At 54.1% G+C, this 17,227-nt stretch overlaps 6 protein-coding genes across 6 annotated transcripts; 2 read left to right on the top strand and 4 right to left on the bottom strand.

The window, feature by feature from the left end:
• Window positions 1-77: 77 nt before the first annotated feature.
• On the bottom strand, window positions 78-1,609 carry PG997_008753 (aspartyl protease; the record flags this gene model as incomplete). The annotated part of the gene is made up of 2 exons (XM_066813068.1): window positions 78-202; window positions 265-1,609. 2 exons carry the CDS (start codon window positions 1,607-1,609, stop codon window positions 78-80), a joined length of 1,470 nt encoding a protein of 489 aa, XP_066668410.1.
• A 1,960-nt stretch (window positions 1,610-3,569) lies between these two features.
• On the top strand, window positions 3,570-4,001 carry PG997_008752 (uncharacterized protein; the record flags this gene model as incomplete). The annotated part of the gene is made up of 1 exon (XM_066813067.1): window positions 3,570-4,001. One exon carries the CDS (start codon window positions 3,570-3,572, stop codon window positions 3,999-4,001), a length of 432 nt encoding a protein of 143 aa, XP_066668409.1.
• A 1,787-nt stretch (window positions 4,002-5,788) lies between these two features.
• Window positions 5,789-7,230, top strand: PG997_008751 (uncharacterized protein; the record flags this gene model as incomplete). The annotated part of the gene is made up of 2 exons (XM_066813066.1): window positions 5,789-6,154; window positions 6,280-7,230. Coding segments are annotated over 2 exons (1,317 nt in total), but the record flags the coding sequence as incomplete, so codon positions are not given.
• Window positions 7,231-8,635: 1,405 nt separating this feature from the next.
• Window positions 8,636-10,998, bottom strand: PG997_008750 (uncharacterized protein; the record flags this gene model as incomplete). Its single annotated transcript, XM_066813065.1, has 5 exons — window positions 8,636-8,965; window positions 9,016-9,847; window positions 9,955-10,217; window positions 10,356-10,594; window positions 10,746-10,998. 5 exons carry the CDS (start codon window positions 10,996-10,998, stop codon window positions 8,636-8,638), a joined length of 1,917 nt encoding a protein of 638 aa, XP_066668407.1.
• Window positions 10,999-11,470: 472 nt separating this feature from the next.
• Window positions 11,471-14,480, bottom strand: PG997_008749 (TPR repeat-containing protein; the record flags this gene model as incomplete). Its single annotated transcript, XM_066813064.1, has 2 exons — window positions 11,471-14,275; window positions 14,391-14,480. The coding sequence occupies 2 exons, from the start codon at window positions 14,478-14,480 to the stop codon at window positions 11,471-11,473; spliced, it is 2,895 nt and encodes a 964-aa protein (XP_066668406.1).
• Window positions 14,481-15,475: 995 nt separating this feature from the next.
• Window positions 15,476-16,594, bottom strand: PG997_008748 (inosine-uridine nucleoside n-ribohydrolase; the record flags this gene model as incomplete). Its single annotated transcript, XM_066813063.1, has 2 exons — window positions 15,476-16,121; window positions 16,281-16,594. The coding sequence occupies 2 exons, from the start codon at window positions 16,592-16,594 to the stop codon at window positions 15,476-15,478; spliced, it is 960 nt and encodes a 319-aa protein (XP_066668405.1).
• Between the last annotated feature and the right edge of the window lie 633 nt (window positions 16,595-17,227).

Here is a 17,227-nt window from a genome sequence, read left to right as displayed (position 1 = left end):
AAAGTATGTACCCATCTATATAGCTGAAAAAGTGAAAGGGATCTCCTCAAGATCTCCTCCCAGTTTTTTGAGGTTGTTTAGGCGTGCTGAGCGAAGCCCAGAGAGTTGTTGCCACCGTTGAAAGCGACAAAGTTGCTCTTGAAGAAAATGTCACCGTAGATGAACATGTTGGCGGGGCTGGCCTGGACACCACCGAAGCAGGCTGTAGTTGACGTGTTAGTATGGAGAAGATAAATATGATGTTGGTAATAGATGGCAACTTACTGGTCTGGTCGACCTGGGCAAAGTTGATGAACTTGCCGGCCACGGTGGCCATGGTACCACCGACATCGAGCTGCATATCAGGCAGCTTGGCATTGCAAGGGAACGTGACACCGCCGGCCTGCTCGTCGTTCTTGGCGCCCTCGACCTTCGAGTAGTAGGCCTGGACGGCCTTGGGGTCGGCGAGGATCAGGGTGGTACCGGTATCGGCAATGGCCTGAGAACCAGCAGTGCCGGCCTGGGGCGCGCCGCCGTCGACGGCGAACTTCTCGCTGGGGAACTGCCAGAAGCCCTGGCTGTTGTCGATCTTGACCCAGGTCATCTCGCCGGTGAACTTGGTGTTGTCGATGCGGCCGAACTCGTAGGCGCCGGCAGCCTGGGCGCGCAGGTCCGCGGTGAAGACGGGCTCGGCGAGCGAGGGCATGACGTTGTCGAAGAAGGTCTTCTGCTGCTTAGGCTTGACCGTGTTGAGCTTGGAGAAGGCGAGACCGAGCAGACCGTTGTTGTTGGTGTCCTGGACGAAGGACTTGGAGACCGCGGTCGCCATCTCGATGGCCTGGTTCTGGACCATGGCGCCGCCGAGGTCGACGGTGTCGGTGCCGACGTTGCCGGCGGCGCCGGAGCCGTCGCCGTAGCTGATCTGGAAGCTGGCGCCCTGCATCATCTTGAAGGTCTTGGACTTGGTCGGGTCGTAGATCTGGTGGCCCTGGGTGGCGGCGGCGCTGAGCTGGCTGTTGAAGACCCAAAGATCGGAGCTGCCGGAGTCGAAGTCGAGGTTGACGGTCTGGCCGCCGATCTTGACGGGGGAGAGGTACTCGACATCGTTCTCTTCGGGCTTAGCGGCGACAAGACCGGTTCCAGTGGCGTTGGCAGCGGCCTTGCCGCCAGTAACACCAGTTGCGTTACCGGCGGCAGCTCCAGCTCCAGCAGCAGCGCCGACTCCGGCGGCGGCACCGGCACCGGCACCAGCTGCGGCACCAGCACCCGCGGCAGCTCCGCCGTTGCCCTTACCCTTGGCCTTGGCCTTCTTGCCGCCCTTGGGTTGCCTCTTGCTGACCATCTCGGCGGACACATGGTCGGCACCGTTGAGGTACTCGGCGGGAACGCGTCGCTTGCTGATCATGTCGATGCTCTGGGCGTTGACGGTGTCCATGAGGCTGGCGGGGACCGGCATACGGTACTTCCGGAGGGTCTTGAGAAGGGCTCGGGGGCCGTTACGGCCGGTGTACTGGGGGTTGGCTATCCGCTCCACCTTGTAGACGCCGCGCTTCTTGATGGAGGCGACTGGGGAGGCACAGGCCATAGCCACCAGCGCCAGGAGGAAAAGGACCTTAATGATGGACTGCATTTTCACAACAGCACCCAAAGGAAGAAGAGAAAAATGAGGACCCTCAAGAAAGGAAGAAAACACCACACCTGGTGGTAACGAAGGGAAGGGGAATCGACGAGAAGAGAAGAACCAATGAAAGACCTCTCTCAAGTCGCTATAGAAAAAGAATATGGTACACCGAAACGAAACTGGACCTGCCCAGATGGAGAAGAAGAAGAAGTGAATGGAGTCAAAAAACAGCGAAAGGAAGGGATGGGGAATAGAGGAGAAACGAAAGAGACCTACATGTTCGGATCTTGGCGACCTTTAAAGACAAAGACGAGGAGAGCGATCACCAACACAGAAGCCTACCTACCTACCTACCTACCAGAGCCCAGGAACAGAAGGAATAGGTCCACTAAGACGACATCAGGGGTTTCGGGAGCCGAGACGGGGATGAAGAGGATCGAAACGCAGAACAGGGAAAGTCGAGCGCAAGCCTATCCCGGTTCCTCGATGCCTGTCGCCTATTACCGGGTAGAGGCATATGTGATAGGCGGCGGGCAACAGCATTGGGACGAAGATACTTGCAGCTTGTGCGCAGGTGGTGATATGACACACGGACAAAGATAGACAGGCTGTGTACCGATCGACTTACGTATGCGTGTGCAGTGTAGTACCGTAAATCGAGGCGGCTCTGCTGGTTTGGCATGACCCCTGGCAGTCCAAGACACGCCATGCAACAGGATAAGTGGGTGCGGTGCCACTAAAAGGTCAGATCGATAGGGGAGCCGGTGGATCGACAGAGGCACTGATTGGCGGGCTTGGCATACCAGACAAGCTTCTGAACCCCGGACCGATGCGCATTTGAGACATGGCCACAGCAGAGGGCATGGGCAACTCCTGGAAACGTTGTATCTCGTCCTCGACGTAGATGTGAGCTGTTTGGCAGAGGGCGTGTGACGAATCGCAAGCAGGGCGCATGCAACGGGCAGGGTTCGGGCTGTACCGCCTCTGCGGACTGAGTGACCATCCGGGACTAGCGACTGGCCAGGATCGGTGACAGGAAATCGTGTAGCGAATCATCTTCCGGGCCCTGGGTAGGGAAACATCATTTCTTGGCACAAGTCGTTTGAGCTCCTCCATGCCTGGTTCTCCGTACTTTCCGCAATCAGACCCAGGGCTTACGTAGATGGGCAAGAAGATGCACCATCCGGCGTGGGCATTCCTCCATCCTCTTCATCTCGCCAAGAAGAATGTTTCGGCTTGGCAGTTCTTCGGAGAGGCGGTGCCGTCACGGGATCCAGAGAGTTCAGGTGGTATAGAGTTGTATAGAGGCGGCCGTGTGGGTTTTGGGTTGGGCGCCAATAGCAAACAAACTATTTCTGAAGTGCTCTCGGGCGAGGCGACACACATCACAGTGATTGTTGTTACTGTAGACGGGATGTCCTGGCGGCTTTCCTGTCATCATATCCGAGCGCCTGCCTATTTGGGGTGTCGAAGCTGTTTCATGAGCTGCACAAGGTCTGAACATGCCGCTGTCGCCGTCTGTGTGCAGATCACGCCTGTCACTGGCTTGGCTTTCTAGAAGTTGCCTATTGTCATTAATTTGATATCCAAAAGCATATTGCAAGTGGGAATAAACCCGGTAACATCCTGTTTGATCAATCAAGTCGAAGTATATGTCCAGAAATAGGCAACCGAGAACTACTGTCGCGCAATGTGGCAGCTCGCAGTTGTGGTAATCTGACCTCTGTAGCACTTGGACACGAGCGTCGTTGGGTTTCCGACGAAGGAGTGACGGAACAAGAAGACCGCGATTTGCGCAAATGATAGGACCGTGATCAACATACGTAAATAGGTACTCAAGTCGGCATCCCGGCAAACTCGCCATGAAGGAAAATGCGTTCGTTCCCCAGAAAACCAAGGCGCTCTCCAGTTCATCCATCACCATCACAGATGCACAAGCCAAGAAAGCTTGGCGCGAATTAAGCTCATGATGGAGAGAGATCGCTGGAGGGTCGCTGAGGGCCGCGGAGGGCCGCGGAGGGTCGCCAAGAAAGACCACCCATTCTGCATCTCGGATGTTCTGCCGCCCATTTCTCAGATTCAAACAACTCCAGGTGACGCGTCCAGGGGGCTCGAGTGGTTGCGATTGGAGGGTCGATGGACGGCTGCTGTCGCATTTGTGCAGGGCGTGCTGAAACCAAACTGCCGTCATCCCCCCACCGGAAAGATGAAACGGGCTTCAGATTTCTGCTGGTTGGGCCTTTTGGTTGGTCCACCACCCCAGGAACAAGTGCCAAAGGGCCCAGAACCGCCCCCAAAAAACCCGGACCCTTACCTGCCCGTCAGTGTCAATGCTCGACCACCCCGAGCGGCAGTTCTTTCTTCCCCCGATCCCGAGTTATCCACGACGTTGAACATTTAATTAATAAATCCTCTTGCTCAGCCACCTGTTGATACCCGCGAGACTCTACATCTTTACATATTTGTATCTTGGCATGGAAGAAGCAGTTGTTCCATCGCGTCATTTTAGCAGCCATTGGACCTATCGTCTAAACCTACCCACACTGCCCGAGTGTCGCTCCGACTCCAAATTGAACGCGTGATGGAGAGATGCGACAGGAGAGCAATGCCATGTGACGTTCGCGGGACCAAGAGGACGATCTGTTATTCCTTTCAATGGAATATGTCATCATTTCCAAGTTTCGCGAATGTTGAGAAGGAGAAGTTCAGCAGTGAATAATAGTAAACGAACATCTGCCTGACTCTTGCTTAAATGGCAACATGGATGTTACAACGTATTCAACTCCTCAACAAGCCGACCCAGCAGAGGCAATGAGGGTTGCGAGTGCAGCGATCATGGGGAATCAATCTGGCCACGATCAATACTGACGTCCTAAGCGAGGTGCTGGGACATAGGTATCTTGTGATAAAGGCATGTACATGGGTTGCTCTCCAGAAATGCTCCTTTGATTTTCAATGACGAAATATGTACGATTCGTTTTTTCCCCTCTTCAAAAATCAGGGATCAATAGAAAGGTTGAAGGGCTATGCTCCTGTCACACCCCTTTCTATACACCGACGATATACCATGGCGCTTATATCGCCCAACCCGAACAGTCCACTATTTCAATCTACACCAGATGTGTAGCCGCAGCATACCATATAAGCATACTGTATCTATCCGCTGCTGTGATAATAACCTGGTAATTGACTCGATACCGAGACACAAAATTGCTGGCATATGCTGGATGTTGAATCCAAGGTTCGACCCGTAATGGCATTGGCCAATGAAACATTGAAATCGATTGATGTTTTTCGTTTCGCGTCATGGGGGCATTGCCTGGCCGTTGCGTCGAATGGACCTGCCCTAACAGGCGGGTTGCCCCAAGTCTTTCCTTCTGTTCTAGACGGATTCGTATGCCAAAGCGTGTGTCTAGATCTCTAATTCATTCACAGTTTTAGTTGTAAGTATATCAGGCGGAGCCGAACATTCTACTTGAGCAATTACCGAGTAATATACCTCGTTAGTCGCACAATAGTCTTCAACTATAGAATCAGTGATGTCGCACTCTGGGCGATTGAAGGTGGTATCGCTTAGGTAAAGCAGCTGCATTGGGCGAGCTTGCGCTACGACCAATATCAAGTCACGTGAAATAAACGGAGAGAAGAAGAGGCTACAGTTTTCGGGGTTTTCCTAGCGTACAGTTTTGGGAGTCGCTTACCTCTCTCTACCCAACCCAATCTGCTACCCTACCCTGCAACTGCTACCCCCATTCCATTTCCCACCACCACCAACTGAAGCTGCCGTTATCGACAAGCGAAGGGAAAACGGACGTTTTGCCAACCTCCTCCCATCTTCGTGCGACTCCACCCTCCCTCATACATACATCCCGGCCCAACGGACGAGTCTAGAACGACCGATAAGCGAAGCTGGAAGGGTAGCTGACTGTCGATCACTAACTACCTTTCCTCAATCAAACCCACACCATCCATCACCGGTAGGACTTCATTGCACGATAGCGCCCGTCAATTAGGCCCGACCAGGACTCTATCGTCGATTGTCGCAATTGGTCAACCCTCGAGCGACAAGCAACAAGGACCAGACACGCACCGGTCGCCGACCGTCCCCTGAGCTCGCCAAATGGCGGATGGTGCCCAGTTCGCCGCCGCCGCTGCCACCGCCGCCGCCATGTCGGATGACGAGAACAGCAACGCCGGCGGCACCGCCCACAACACGCCCTCGTCGTCGTCGCGGCGCAACCCCGACCGCCGCCCCCGCGCTTCAGCTGGAACTCGGCCTACGAGGCCACCTTCTTCCGCTCCCTGTGCGAGTCCATGCAGCTCGGCTTCAAGGAGAACCACAGCTTCAAGTCAGGCGCCTGGGAGCGCGCCGCCATCGCCCTGCGCGACAAGCACGGCGCCTTCCCCGAGAAGTCCCACCTGATCAACAAGGCCGACAACGCGCGCAAGCGCTTCCGCATGTGGCGCGGCCTGCGCGAAGATCCAGAGTTCCTGTACAACCCCAACTCGCGCATGGTCACGGCGAGCGAGGAGGCATGGAAGCGACATTTCGAGGTACGCGATGGACTCTATTCAGTCTCTGCCTTTTCCATATTCGCCAATATCGCGGATGGTTCCTTTATACAGAGACTGGATTCGCTCGCAGAAACCTGCGTTGCTAACTTGTTTTTCACCGACAGAAAGAACCGCTTTCAAGAGCACTGCGCGGACGGGCTTTCGACCACGAAGAATTCATGGAGATTCTATTCCCCGATGTCATCGGCTCTGGTGGCGCGCCTAAGAGGGTCATGAAGGGCAAACGCAAAGATGCCGATGGCAATACGACATCTACTTCCGTTGACCTTACTGGCACTCCCACATCAGCCAGCGCCGCGCCCGCGATAGATTCGAGCATGTACTCGCAGACCCCATCGCAAACACCCATCCAGCCGCATCAACCTCAAGTCTCTCAAGTGCCAGTACCGACACCAGCCTCCATACAACCAGTCCAACGACCCACCTCCGCCATCATCCCCCCTCGAACATCGATTACTTCAACTAGCGCTCTTACACCGCCGGATGAGAACGTACCGAACACCACCGGGACGGCGGCAGCAAATAACAAGAAGCGCTCTGCGCCTGAGCCCCCTGGATCAGCCCCCTCCGAGAAGCGTCGGGGTCGCCCGTCTCGGTTCGCGGCGAACATATACAGCGCGCCCTCTAACGCGACGCCCACAACCACATCTATGTTCGCGGCGCCTTCACAGACTCCCTCCGCCGCTGCCCCGATGGCCACGCCCTCGTTAGGCGCACGAGCCCAGCCCATTCACCCATCGTTCAACGCCAGCGGTCTGTTCGAAGAAGGGCTGCTCGCCCTGGCCGACGCGTTGCGGAGCAACGGTCGCAATAGCCATCCACCCAAGTGGTCCGAGCAGGCCATGGAGATCTTCTTCCGCGACTTCGCCGACGAGGACCCGGATCTGCAGCTCAAGATCGCCGAGAAAGCGCTGACGGACGAGAACAAGGCTCTCGTCTTCGCCAAGTCGACACCGGAGCTCCGCAGGCATTGGGTAGGCAGGCTTCGTGAGGTTCACATGCGCAACCTCGGAGGCGGCCTGGGTCTGGGCCGCGTGGGCGAGGAAGCCTCATGATTGTATGCATGAGTCTCGTCTACCCGCCAGAAATGAGCGACGAATCCGTACAAAAGTTTTTCGTCTTTGTGTGTATTGCCTGGAACGAGCGAACGACCGAAAGGAAGAAAGAAAGAAAGAAGTAAAAGGAGTGGAAAGCACATCAGGGCCTTTTCGTAGCACGCGGATAGGCCGTCTTGCGTTTGCTTTACTTTAGTACATTGTCACTTTTCATATATATCCTTCAGCGTTGGTTGGGGGGTGGCCAAGGGGGTTGAGATGAAGGGATGGATTTGCGTGCTCTCTCTATCTCAAGAGCCAAGGGAGGGGGTTCTTGATTCATTTTCTTCTTCTTTTGCGAGCGAATAACCCGAAAACATACTTGGCCGGCTGGGCGTTGGTGGTTGACGGAGAGCAGCGATCGGAGTGGGCGTCACGTTTTTACTGAGATGAGAGAAGAGTGACTATTTTCCTTGTGATTTTAATTCGGATTGAAGCGACATGTGTCTGAGGTATCTGCTTCAGCAGTAGCAATGGCAAACTGTCACTCCCGTGAAGAGAACAAGTAAGGGGCGTCTGTTCCGGCGCATCTCACATCTTTCGGTTTTCTCGGGTAGTGTGCTGTGTTCGGTGTTCCTTGGATGGTGTCTTGACACGGACACGGCCTACCGTGTCTCTACCCTTTCCCATCTATGCAAGTGATCAGAGAGGATTCGTTGTTACACGGCATACCATCCCTGTGGGAAATGGCAGGGTGCGCTCGTACGAAGCAGCATGCCCGAAAACTATTCCTTGTCAGATTGTCAGATTGACAGGACTTTGCCGTCTACCTACATGTCCTTCTAGACCAGAATGAATGAAATCATCTCCATGTTTCCGACATCTTTCCGATACATATGGGGACCACCAAAGTTATAGTTATATAACAAAACTGCCACTATCAATTCGTGTACTTGATCTATCTCTGCCAGGTCGTATGGTTAGTGTTTGCTACTGTTGAGTAACCTGGGCATCATCCTCCCTGACGAGGATGAGCACGATAGATAGTGCGATTACACCATTCCTACAGTCGGCATCCAATGAAGTGAAGTGTGTGTTTAGACATTTCGACTCTTAGAAAAAGAAGAAGAATACAGCAATCTACGCTGTCGGCCAACCTCTTTTTTCGCCCATCTGCGACCGTGATGCGGATCTACGTTATGCGAGGGTCATCCCGGGTGAAACCTAGGTAGGTAAGCACGGTGGGTTGAAAAGTACATAGTGAGGGGCCCCTTAAGCTCTTGCCGCCGGTAACCATTCACCATGGGATGTTTCTTAATTGGCTGAAAGACACAGTTACAGCCGAGAGCAGTAATTGGTATTGAGTGGCTGTGATCTTTGAGCTCTGTTTGACTGCCCGTGGATCAATGTACGTGTATCTATTACTCTAATCCCGAAACAAGCGACTCCCGCATCCCACCTCCTTCAAGGTCCCATTCTCCTCTAATTCTGTCAGCAGCCCCAGGATCACCTCATCCATCCCTTTCGGCGCCATGATCGAGATGGCCACTGGAAGTCGTGTGATACTGCCGCTTTCTTCTTCTTCTGGATCGCCCGTAATCCGCGACGTAAAAGGCACCTCCCCGAGCGGAATAGCGATATCCGGACACCCCGACGCGTAAGCCAGCGAGTAAGCCGAGAACCCCGTCCAGAACAGGGCGGGCTTGCCGTCGGGACCGATGAGGGCGCGGGTGGCGGGCTCGTCGCGGTAGGCGGGCTGGGCCCAGGGTTGGGGGTATAGCAGGAGGGGATTTCTTCTTCTTTTACGTCTTCGTCGTCGGATGGTCTATCGGCTGTGGTAGCAGTAGAAGAAGATGGAACAGGTAAAACGGTGTTATTGACCCAATCCGCAAGGACCTTGAGCCGGCGCTCCGAGTCCTCCATCTCGGCATCACTGACGCCCCTGCCGTACTCGAGACGCTTCCGCGTCGTGGCTTCGATGAACGGTCGGGTTTTGGGGCCCTTCTCGGCGCGGTAGTCACGGAGGAAGGGCTCGATAGAGTTGCGGGATAAGCTGCCGTAGACGATGTTTTGGTACATGGTCGAAGTGGCGGTCGCGAGATCTTCTTTGGAGTTGGCGGAGGAGGCCCATAGATCGTAGAGATTCAATTCTCGGCGTTGGCATTTTAGGTACTTTTCAAGCCGCGAGACGAAGGACTCCATGATCCGACCAGCGGGCGTACTGGCTTCGGGACCGGAGCCGCCCGCCGAGAAGAACTTGGGTGTTGTACTAGTTGTATTGGGCTCGACTGCGTAGAGGAGCTTGAAGCGCCGCCGGCTGCCTACCTGGAGACGAGAATCGGAGAACATGACGTTAGTGACTCTCTCCGCCATCGCTGCCGAACGCGCGAGTATGCCGGGCGTATCAAGCAGCGCACTGCATACCAGCATCCCCTCACCCTGCATACGACCCGACGAGGGCCGGATCCCGTACACCCCGTTCACGGCGGCTGGGTGACGGATCGAGCCGCCCGTGTCTGTGCCGACGGTGAAGTCGAGCCAGGGGTAGCTGGCGCAGCCGGCCGCCGAGCCGGAGCTGGAGCCCGAAGGCTTCTGGAATCCATCGCCTCGGGGGTTGATGGGTGTCGGTTCTTCTATTCTGCAGTAGACTCCCATCAATTACGGTAAGTGTCTATCCGGTCAAAAGGTGAAGCCTCGAAGAAATGACGCGATTGAGGGAAAGGGGGTAATGAATGTTCATCTTACCTGTCGACCGGGTCTTGTCCATCGCACCACTGCCCGCACCGCATCTTACCGACCATGACAGCCCCGGCCTCGAGGAGCCGCGATACACACGCCGCCGTCTCGGTGCGCGGCGGGTACAGCTCGCGGTAGCATCTGCTGCCGTTGCTCGTGTGCAGGCCCGCGACGTCGATGCTGTCCTTGACGCCGAACCGCATGCCAGCCAGCGGTTTTGGCGCCGTGCGGTCTGCATCTAGGTGGTAGAGTTTCGATGGTACTGGTATCATCTGAGAAGTAATTGTGACTAGTTAATTGCTCACTTTGCTTTCGAAACGACTGAGATGCCATGATGATATCGGGTGGAGTACTTACGTCTGAAACCTCCAACCACTGGTAGCAACTGCCGCCCCCTTTCCACTCGCAACACTTCCCGTCGGCAAGGCCCCGCCCACGAAAGCATTGCTCGAGTCCTCGTAGAGACGGTACGGGCGATACAGATTCCCCGTGAGGAAATCACAGACATAGGGGCCCGGCGCCAGCGGCACCGGCTGCCCGTGAATATCCGACCCTACCATCAAAGTTTTCGTCGATGCCCGAGACTCGGACGGAATCTCCGCCAAAAACGCTTCGAAGTTATCCGAGTCATTCTGGGCGTAGAAAACCACTACACATCAATGTTGATTAGTTCTGGGTTCGCGGCATGTATGTTGATCGGATGAACCTCCTGAGCAGAAGAGGAAGGAGCGGGGTCACACCCGACTCCTTCCATCCAATTACCGTTTTGGCGGCCGATAGCCAGTATCACCAAGACTTACACGACAAGAACTCCTCAGTCCAGACATCATCATCCTCAAACAGGCGCATCACAATCTCCGCGGTCTTGGTTTGAACCAGACTCCCAAACGACGTAGCCGGGACATACTGCCGCCCATCCCGCATGGGCAACTGCCCAAGACTCATCACAGGTGCATCGTGCTGGAGCAAGTATGGCACGCCGCCGATGTAGACGATGGTGACGGCGGAGGGCGCTAGGTTCCTCGTGCTAGGCGCTGTTGGTTTACTCCCCATCTTTCTACGGTCGCTGCTGCTGCTGCTGTTTCTGCTGCTTTCCGTGGACTACGCCCTTGTATTGGTGTGGTAGTAAGAGTAAGCTCCAATAAATACGCAATTACGTAGCGATTCCTAGTAGTTTTTCTTCCCTTTTCAGCTTTAAGTAAGTACATGGAACATATGTAGCAAACAGTGAATGGTATGGCAGGATGCAAGCAATCATGACGTCGGACATGAGTGCCCGCTAGCATACAGGGAGCAAACCACGCCAATCACCGCTGTAGATCAGATCTGTTTGTCCAATCTCGCAGCCACTAGAATCGGCGCTGAACCTGGCAGTTGCCATTGCTAAATCCAACGACAACAATAAGTACCAATCAGTTTGGACCAATGTCAAGTTGGTTAGATTCTTTTCTCGTGTTTTACTTTTACTTGTTTATTCAATCACCCAGATGGGAATCCTATGCCATGCCATGCCATGCAATCCTGCCTAGATCTTCAGCCCCTCCATGGTATCCTCCAGCGTCTTCCACCCCGCATTGCCCTCCCAGTTCTCCCTCCCCTTGCTCATGACGCTGCGCACCGCACTCCGCGCCTTGCCGCGCCACTTGTCGCCGATGGACTCGACCCGGCTTCCCCAATTCTCGTATGCCGCAACCAGCTCCCCCGTGCGGCTGACCACCGTGTCCCACGCCTCGGCGTCGTTGAGCCAGTCGCCCTTGGGCTTGGCACCGTCCGCGCCCGTGGAAGCAGATAGCGCGCTTCCGGAACCGGCACCGGCAGTGGCCGCTCGCCAGCCCTTCTCGGCGGCATCCAGGGCGCCCGCGTAGTCGCGGCGCCAGGCTCGCAAGCGCGAGATCAGCGACCACGCCTCCGAGTCGGCCGTGATGAGTGGCACGATGTCGTCTTCGAAGAGCGAGATGACCTTGATCTGTATCGTACCTCTGGGAGCCACGTGGACATCGTTACTTTCACCACCGGCAGCTTCTTTAGTGATTTCACGGACCAATAGGCTAAGAATATCGTGGTCCAGGGCTTCTTCGGTCTTCCGGATGTTGAGAACGTTTCGGGTGCCGAGTACGACATCGTCCAATGCCGGAGATGGCTTTAGGCTGGCTGCGAGGGTCACAACGTTATCCCAGATTCGCCAGTTGGTGTGCGCAGTAGTGGCGCCACGCTTGAAAGCTGATAGAGAATCCAGAAGTAGGTTGCGAGCCGACTTGTTCAGATCAGCTGCCCGGGATGTGGAGGGAAACCTCTTCTCCAGGTCCGCGACTTGCTCCTCTGTAGGTTCTTCATCATCTTCGGTAGGCTTTTTCTCAGTCTTGATTATCTTGCTTTCCGCAACCACTTCGCGATACCAGCTGAGCAGAGCGCCGCCCAAGTTGCTCCATGTTCGAGCATCTTCGCCGCCCTCCTCGCCGTTGCTGGTATAGATTGCCCGCTGGAAGGCCTCGGCGGCATCAGGGAAATGGGCAAGACGAAGCTCAATATCTCCCAGTCGGCTCCACAGCTCGGGGCTCAGTCTGTTGACACCCACTGCGAGACGGTAGGACTCCAAAGCTGCCTCCCAATCCTGCTTCCGTAACCACAGCTCGCCCAAAGACTTCTGGGCTCTCGCAAACCTGCGGTTTGATATCTCCCACGCGCGCTGGTAATGTGCTGGTTCCTCCTCGAGATCACCCAGGATGCAAAATAGCCTCGGCGCATTTGGCGGGGGTGGATCGCGTTCCTCGCCGTAGTAATCTTTGAGTTTCAGATCGTCGGTGTTGATAGCATCTTCTGTATCTTCGGCCTGAGCTGAAGCCTTCGTTTCGCCTGTTCTGTGGTACAATCTCCACCGTACTAAGGCTCTGGCCTTTAGCACTCCACCATCGCCGCGTCCGCTTCCGTCATCATGGGCCTCGCTGCTAGCCAAACAGAGCGCAACTTCAGGCCACATGCGCAAGCGCTTGAAGATCTCCAATGCCGAAATGAGCGATCCTACAGAAGCCCAGGCATATCCGAGCTCCGATTCCAGATGCCACCTCGGTGGTGATGACAATGCGTTTACATATCTGAGACGCTCGTGAGCAGGTGCCGACTCGGTATCTTTCGCGGCTGGGAAGAAAGATGTCGGCTCGTTCTGGTTGGTCTGAGCTGGCGCTTGTTCACCTGGGAGAGAGACCTCAATAGCTGGTACTGCTGCATCCCGGTGGAAATCTTCGTTAGCAGCAGGTGCAGTGCTAGCATCCGTATCGATAATGACTTGATCAACAACAGCTTGCATCTGTAAGACACCTCGCTCAAGGGTCCTGCTTCGATTAAGCTCAATTCTGGATCGCACCAGCAGAGCTTGGGTGTAGATTTGCCAATTGGTCGACTTATCATTGATCACTCGCTCAGCGAACGGCAAGATTTCCTCTGCAGTTAGGGAGTCGGAAGGTGAGAACGTGTCTTTCAACATGGCTTCCGTGAGCAGGATGATTTTGTCCTCGGGTTTCAACTGGGGTTGGTCGTCGGGGGCGATGCGCTGAAGAGATTCAGGCAATTCTGATTTAGTAACATCTTCAATGCCGCTGTCCTTGAAGGAGATCTTCTCCAGCAGAGTATCATCATTGAGGGCCAGCGCTTGTGGTGCTGTCGCTTCTGAAGAGTTCTCTCCGTTAGCAGCGCTGTCCTCTGCGCTCTTGGCCAATACGACAAGCTGACTAGTGCTCTTCTCTTGCCACTTTGTTCGCTTTCCGAGGGCGCCAGAGAGAGCATAGGTAAAGCCACTTTTCTGTGCTGCGAGCTGCAGTGCATGTTTCGCTTTGGCGTCGTTTCCAAGCATCACATGGGCGTTGGACTTCTCGAGCAGAAACTGGGCCTTGATGTCATCGCCCTCCTCAGATGAAGCCAGAACTGTGGACTCCGCATCCTCAAGACTCTTCTCGACCAGCTCCTGGAGAGTTGCCACATCAGTGAATCGGCCGGTTTTGGTGAAAAGTGATCCAGGTCCCAAAGATGGCTGAGAAAGCAGCTTGTAGTGCCATAGATGGATGCGGAACCGCGTCCAGGCCAGATCGCTGTTAAGCGGGACGACGTTGCCCGATGTCAGAACCCATTTCGCAAAACAGAACAGCTCGATGTGAGGTATGTAGGCATAGACGGAAACACCATCAATGTCCAGGGTCCTCAAACAGATCTTCCTCAAAGCCTCGATGGGACTTTTTGACGTGGTCGCAGTGCCTTGTGATAATGTTGACTGGTTGTAGGCAGCGGCAAATAGCGACTCGCAGTCTGCAGCCTGCAGAACGGGGCCGGTAACATTTGCCTGTAAGAAGGCGTTCAACGCAGACGAGCCGATCTGAATTGCCTCTGGTAATGCGCCCTCAGGGGAGGGACTCGGACTCCGCCGTCTTGGTTCCAGACGAGGCTACATGCCGTACGAACCGCTCCACCAGCGATGTTGCGACATCTGAAGTAAGGACTGAGAGATAGGGCGCATTTTCACCAACGGGGTTTGTCGAAGGCTGCATTGCGCACTTGGGATGTGAGTGGCACGCCACCAGACCCGGGGACGGAAAGACGGAGGTTGAGGCCTGACGATGGAGGGGCAGTCGCCGTCCGCAAAACGTCAAGCAGTGAAAACCCGCGGACTCTGGCCTGAAGCTCAGTGCTGAGATGTGAAAATCGAGTGGTTATCGGTTTCCTTTCAACTTCTCAGACGAACGCCGAACTTGTAATATGGCCGTCTCTTTCTTCCAGAAAATTTGACTGGCTCTAGAATTAGTCAGGATGTGTCGCACTGCAATGGACTCTAGATGCGATGCAACTTTTGACGCCCGCAGTTGCAGCTTTTGGTGGGGGAGGGGAGGGGCACTGAATTGATAACGATAGCGATAGCATATTGGACCGTGCACCGCCCTCGTGACAGGACATTGCTGTGCAGGCACTTTTATGTACTTTAACTCGGCGAAAATGAGGGCTTCAAAAATTCACCAACAATCGTGCACCGCCAGAGCCATGTATTGTAACGAAGCTGCCCAAGGGTTTTCGCCCGGGCAAAACTCTATGGAAGCAAGTTTGGCAACGTTATAAATTAAAGGAAATATTGAACTGTATCATCTAACGAGACGCTTTTTTGAGTGCCGGGCACTTAGGCAGACCCTGCAGTGGGTCCACGCCTTTGGCGAGTTGCTTGGGCGTCACGAAGGGGACGACGACGCGGCAAGCTTGCAAAGTCACCTGGCCGATATCGACACTCATATAGATGAATCGGGACGCTTCTCAATGTCTCACTGTCACAAACCTCTCGATATCAATCATTATCGGCCAAAGACTATTACGAAGTTGCCTTAAAATATGAACTTGATTCTACGTCGTTACTGCAATCTGCCTGGGACTATTTAAGTTTGTCCTTGGTCAAAGCTAATTGAATATCACATGTTCGTATGAGAGGCTTCAAAGGTAACACTGTTCGATATGCTAGGAGAAGGTAATATACTAAAAGCCGAACGCGCAGTAAATCGAATTAAATACATCGACTGTCCAACGGGTTATGTACCAAAAACTGATCTAGGAGAAAGGATACCGTCGAGTTGGTTACTCCGTCCGCTAATTCAAGCCAGTGCTGATTGGTAACCTTTGAATCATAAACCCAGCTGTTCGTGCCATTGTCCAGCACACTATTATAGCCAATGCTGTTAGCGAATACCAACGGGGCCTTGAAACCCAACTTCTGAAAGCCGTCAAGGCCCAAGATACCGTAAAGGGTGGTCACGGGATCCCAGCTCTCGCGGACAGTGCTTCCTCTGCCCACGTACCACTGGTAGGCGGCTAGTATAGGCGAATTTGGGGGTGAATGAGTTGGCAGAAGATAGCCGCTGTAGATACCACCTCCAAGTTCAGCACCAGAGTATGTGATAGCCACGTTGGCTGGCCAGTTCTCGACCACGGCCTTCGTGCTGGCAGGATCGAGACCACCAAAATTGAATTCCCACCCTGCGGGATACGTACCACCCATGACGACTAACTCCTTCACTTTGGAAGATATGAGCTCCCTACCATTAGAGCTACTGTGCTGATCCGGAGGACTCTCCAATAGCTCGGCAATGTTGGTAAGAAACCCGATAGATATGATAGTGATGGAGTTGTCTTGGGCAGAACCAAGGCTATCTCTGTAAACCTCCAGCGGCTTCCGAGTTTCAGAAGACGACTTGAGCACGCGGGGCCAATGATACGAGACTCTGGCGGCATATTCACCATTTCTTATCACAGTCAGTGCCCGAACATTACAGTTCTTTCGCTATATCAAATGCGTAGTGTTTCCAACGTACAGGTAACGATATTTGTCAAAGAATGTGTCATCCGAAAGCGGTCTGATCGCGCCGATGGGGATGTCGCCGTTGAGAAAATAAGTGTTGATGGTATTTGCGGCCAGTGCTCCGTACTTAGACCTTTCGTTTATCACAACTCCACGCAGGTCGGCCAAGCCGCAGTTATGGAGCACATTGGCTACGGCAAGAGATCCAACATCATCCACGTCAGAGTATATGTCTGTATCAATGATGATAGGCTTGGGGGAGCTCAATGATGTCGTAACAATAAGTGAGAGTGCCGCATATGCGGTCAGGAGGAAGCCGGCAATCATTTCGGGAAACGGGGGAGAAGTTTTGAGAAGGTTGCATAGGGCCTTCCACATGTGGTGGTGATGGTCTGAAGAAAAAGAAAACAGCTTTATTTACCGACATTGGACTCCAATACCACCCCCTCTTCTCGTGCAGCACATCCCCTCGTACCGAGGCCCATCACCCACTTGGTCATGACGGCAACACATATCCGCACACCTGATTACCCCGAATCCAGGTACTCAACTCGTGCCGAGCCTTATTCAATACTAGACACATCAACCGCCATAATCGGCCTTGAATAGACTGAGATATCGTTGCCGGAAACGATCGATAGTCGTCGACAACGCTTGAGGTACTTGGAATCATATGCTGTCTCATGGATGTCTCACCCAAACAAATGCCTCGTCATAAGCCGCACAAGAAGTGCACATGTGCTTGCATAGGGATCGCCAACTCTTACTCCCAACGTGCGGGGCTAGCAGCCTTCATATCTATATGTACTTGAGAACTGCTCTCGGCACATATCAACCATATTTATAAGATAGCCTTGCTCCTCTTGCCGGCCGGAACGATGCAAATACTTCATGCAATCAACGCTCGTATCAGACTTTCTCAAGACGAAGATACTTCCGTCACACAACATGAAGATGCGC

The sequence above is a fragment of the Apiospora hydei genome (assembly GCF_038363865.1).
Source record: "Apiospora hydei strain CBS 114990 chromosome Unknown utg000006l_segment0_segment0, whole genome shotgun sequence".
Taxonomy (NCBI): Eukaryota; Fungi; Ascomycota; class Sordariomycetes; order Amphisphaeriales; family Apiosporaceae; genus Apiospora; species Apiospora hydei.
This window is presented reverse-complemented; position numbering and strand designations above follow the sequence as displayed.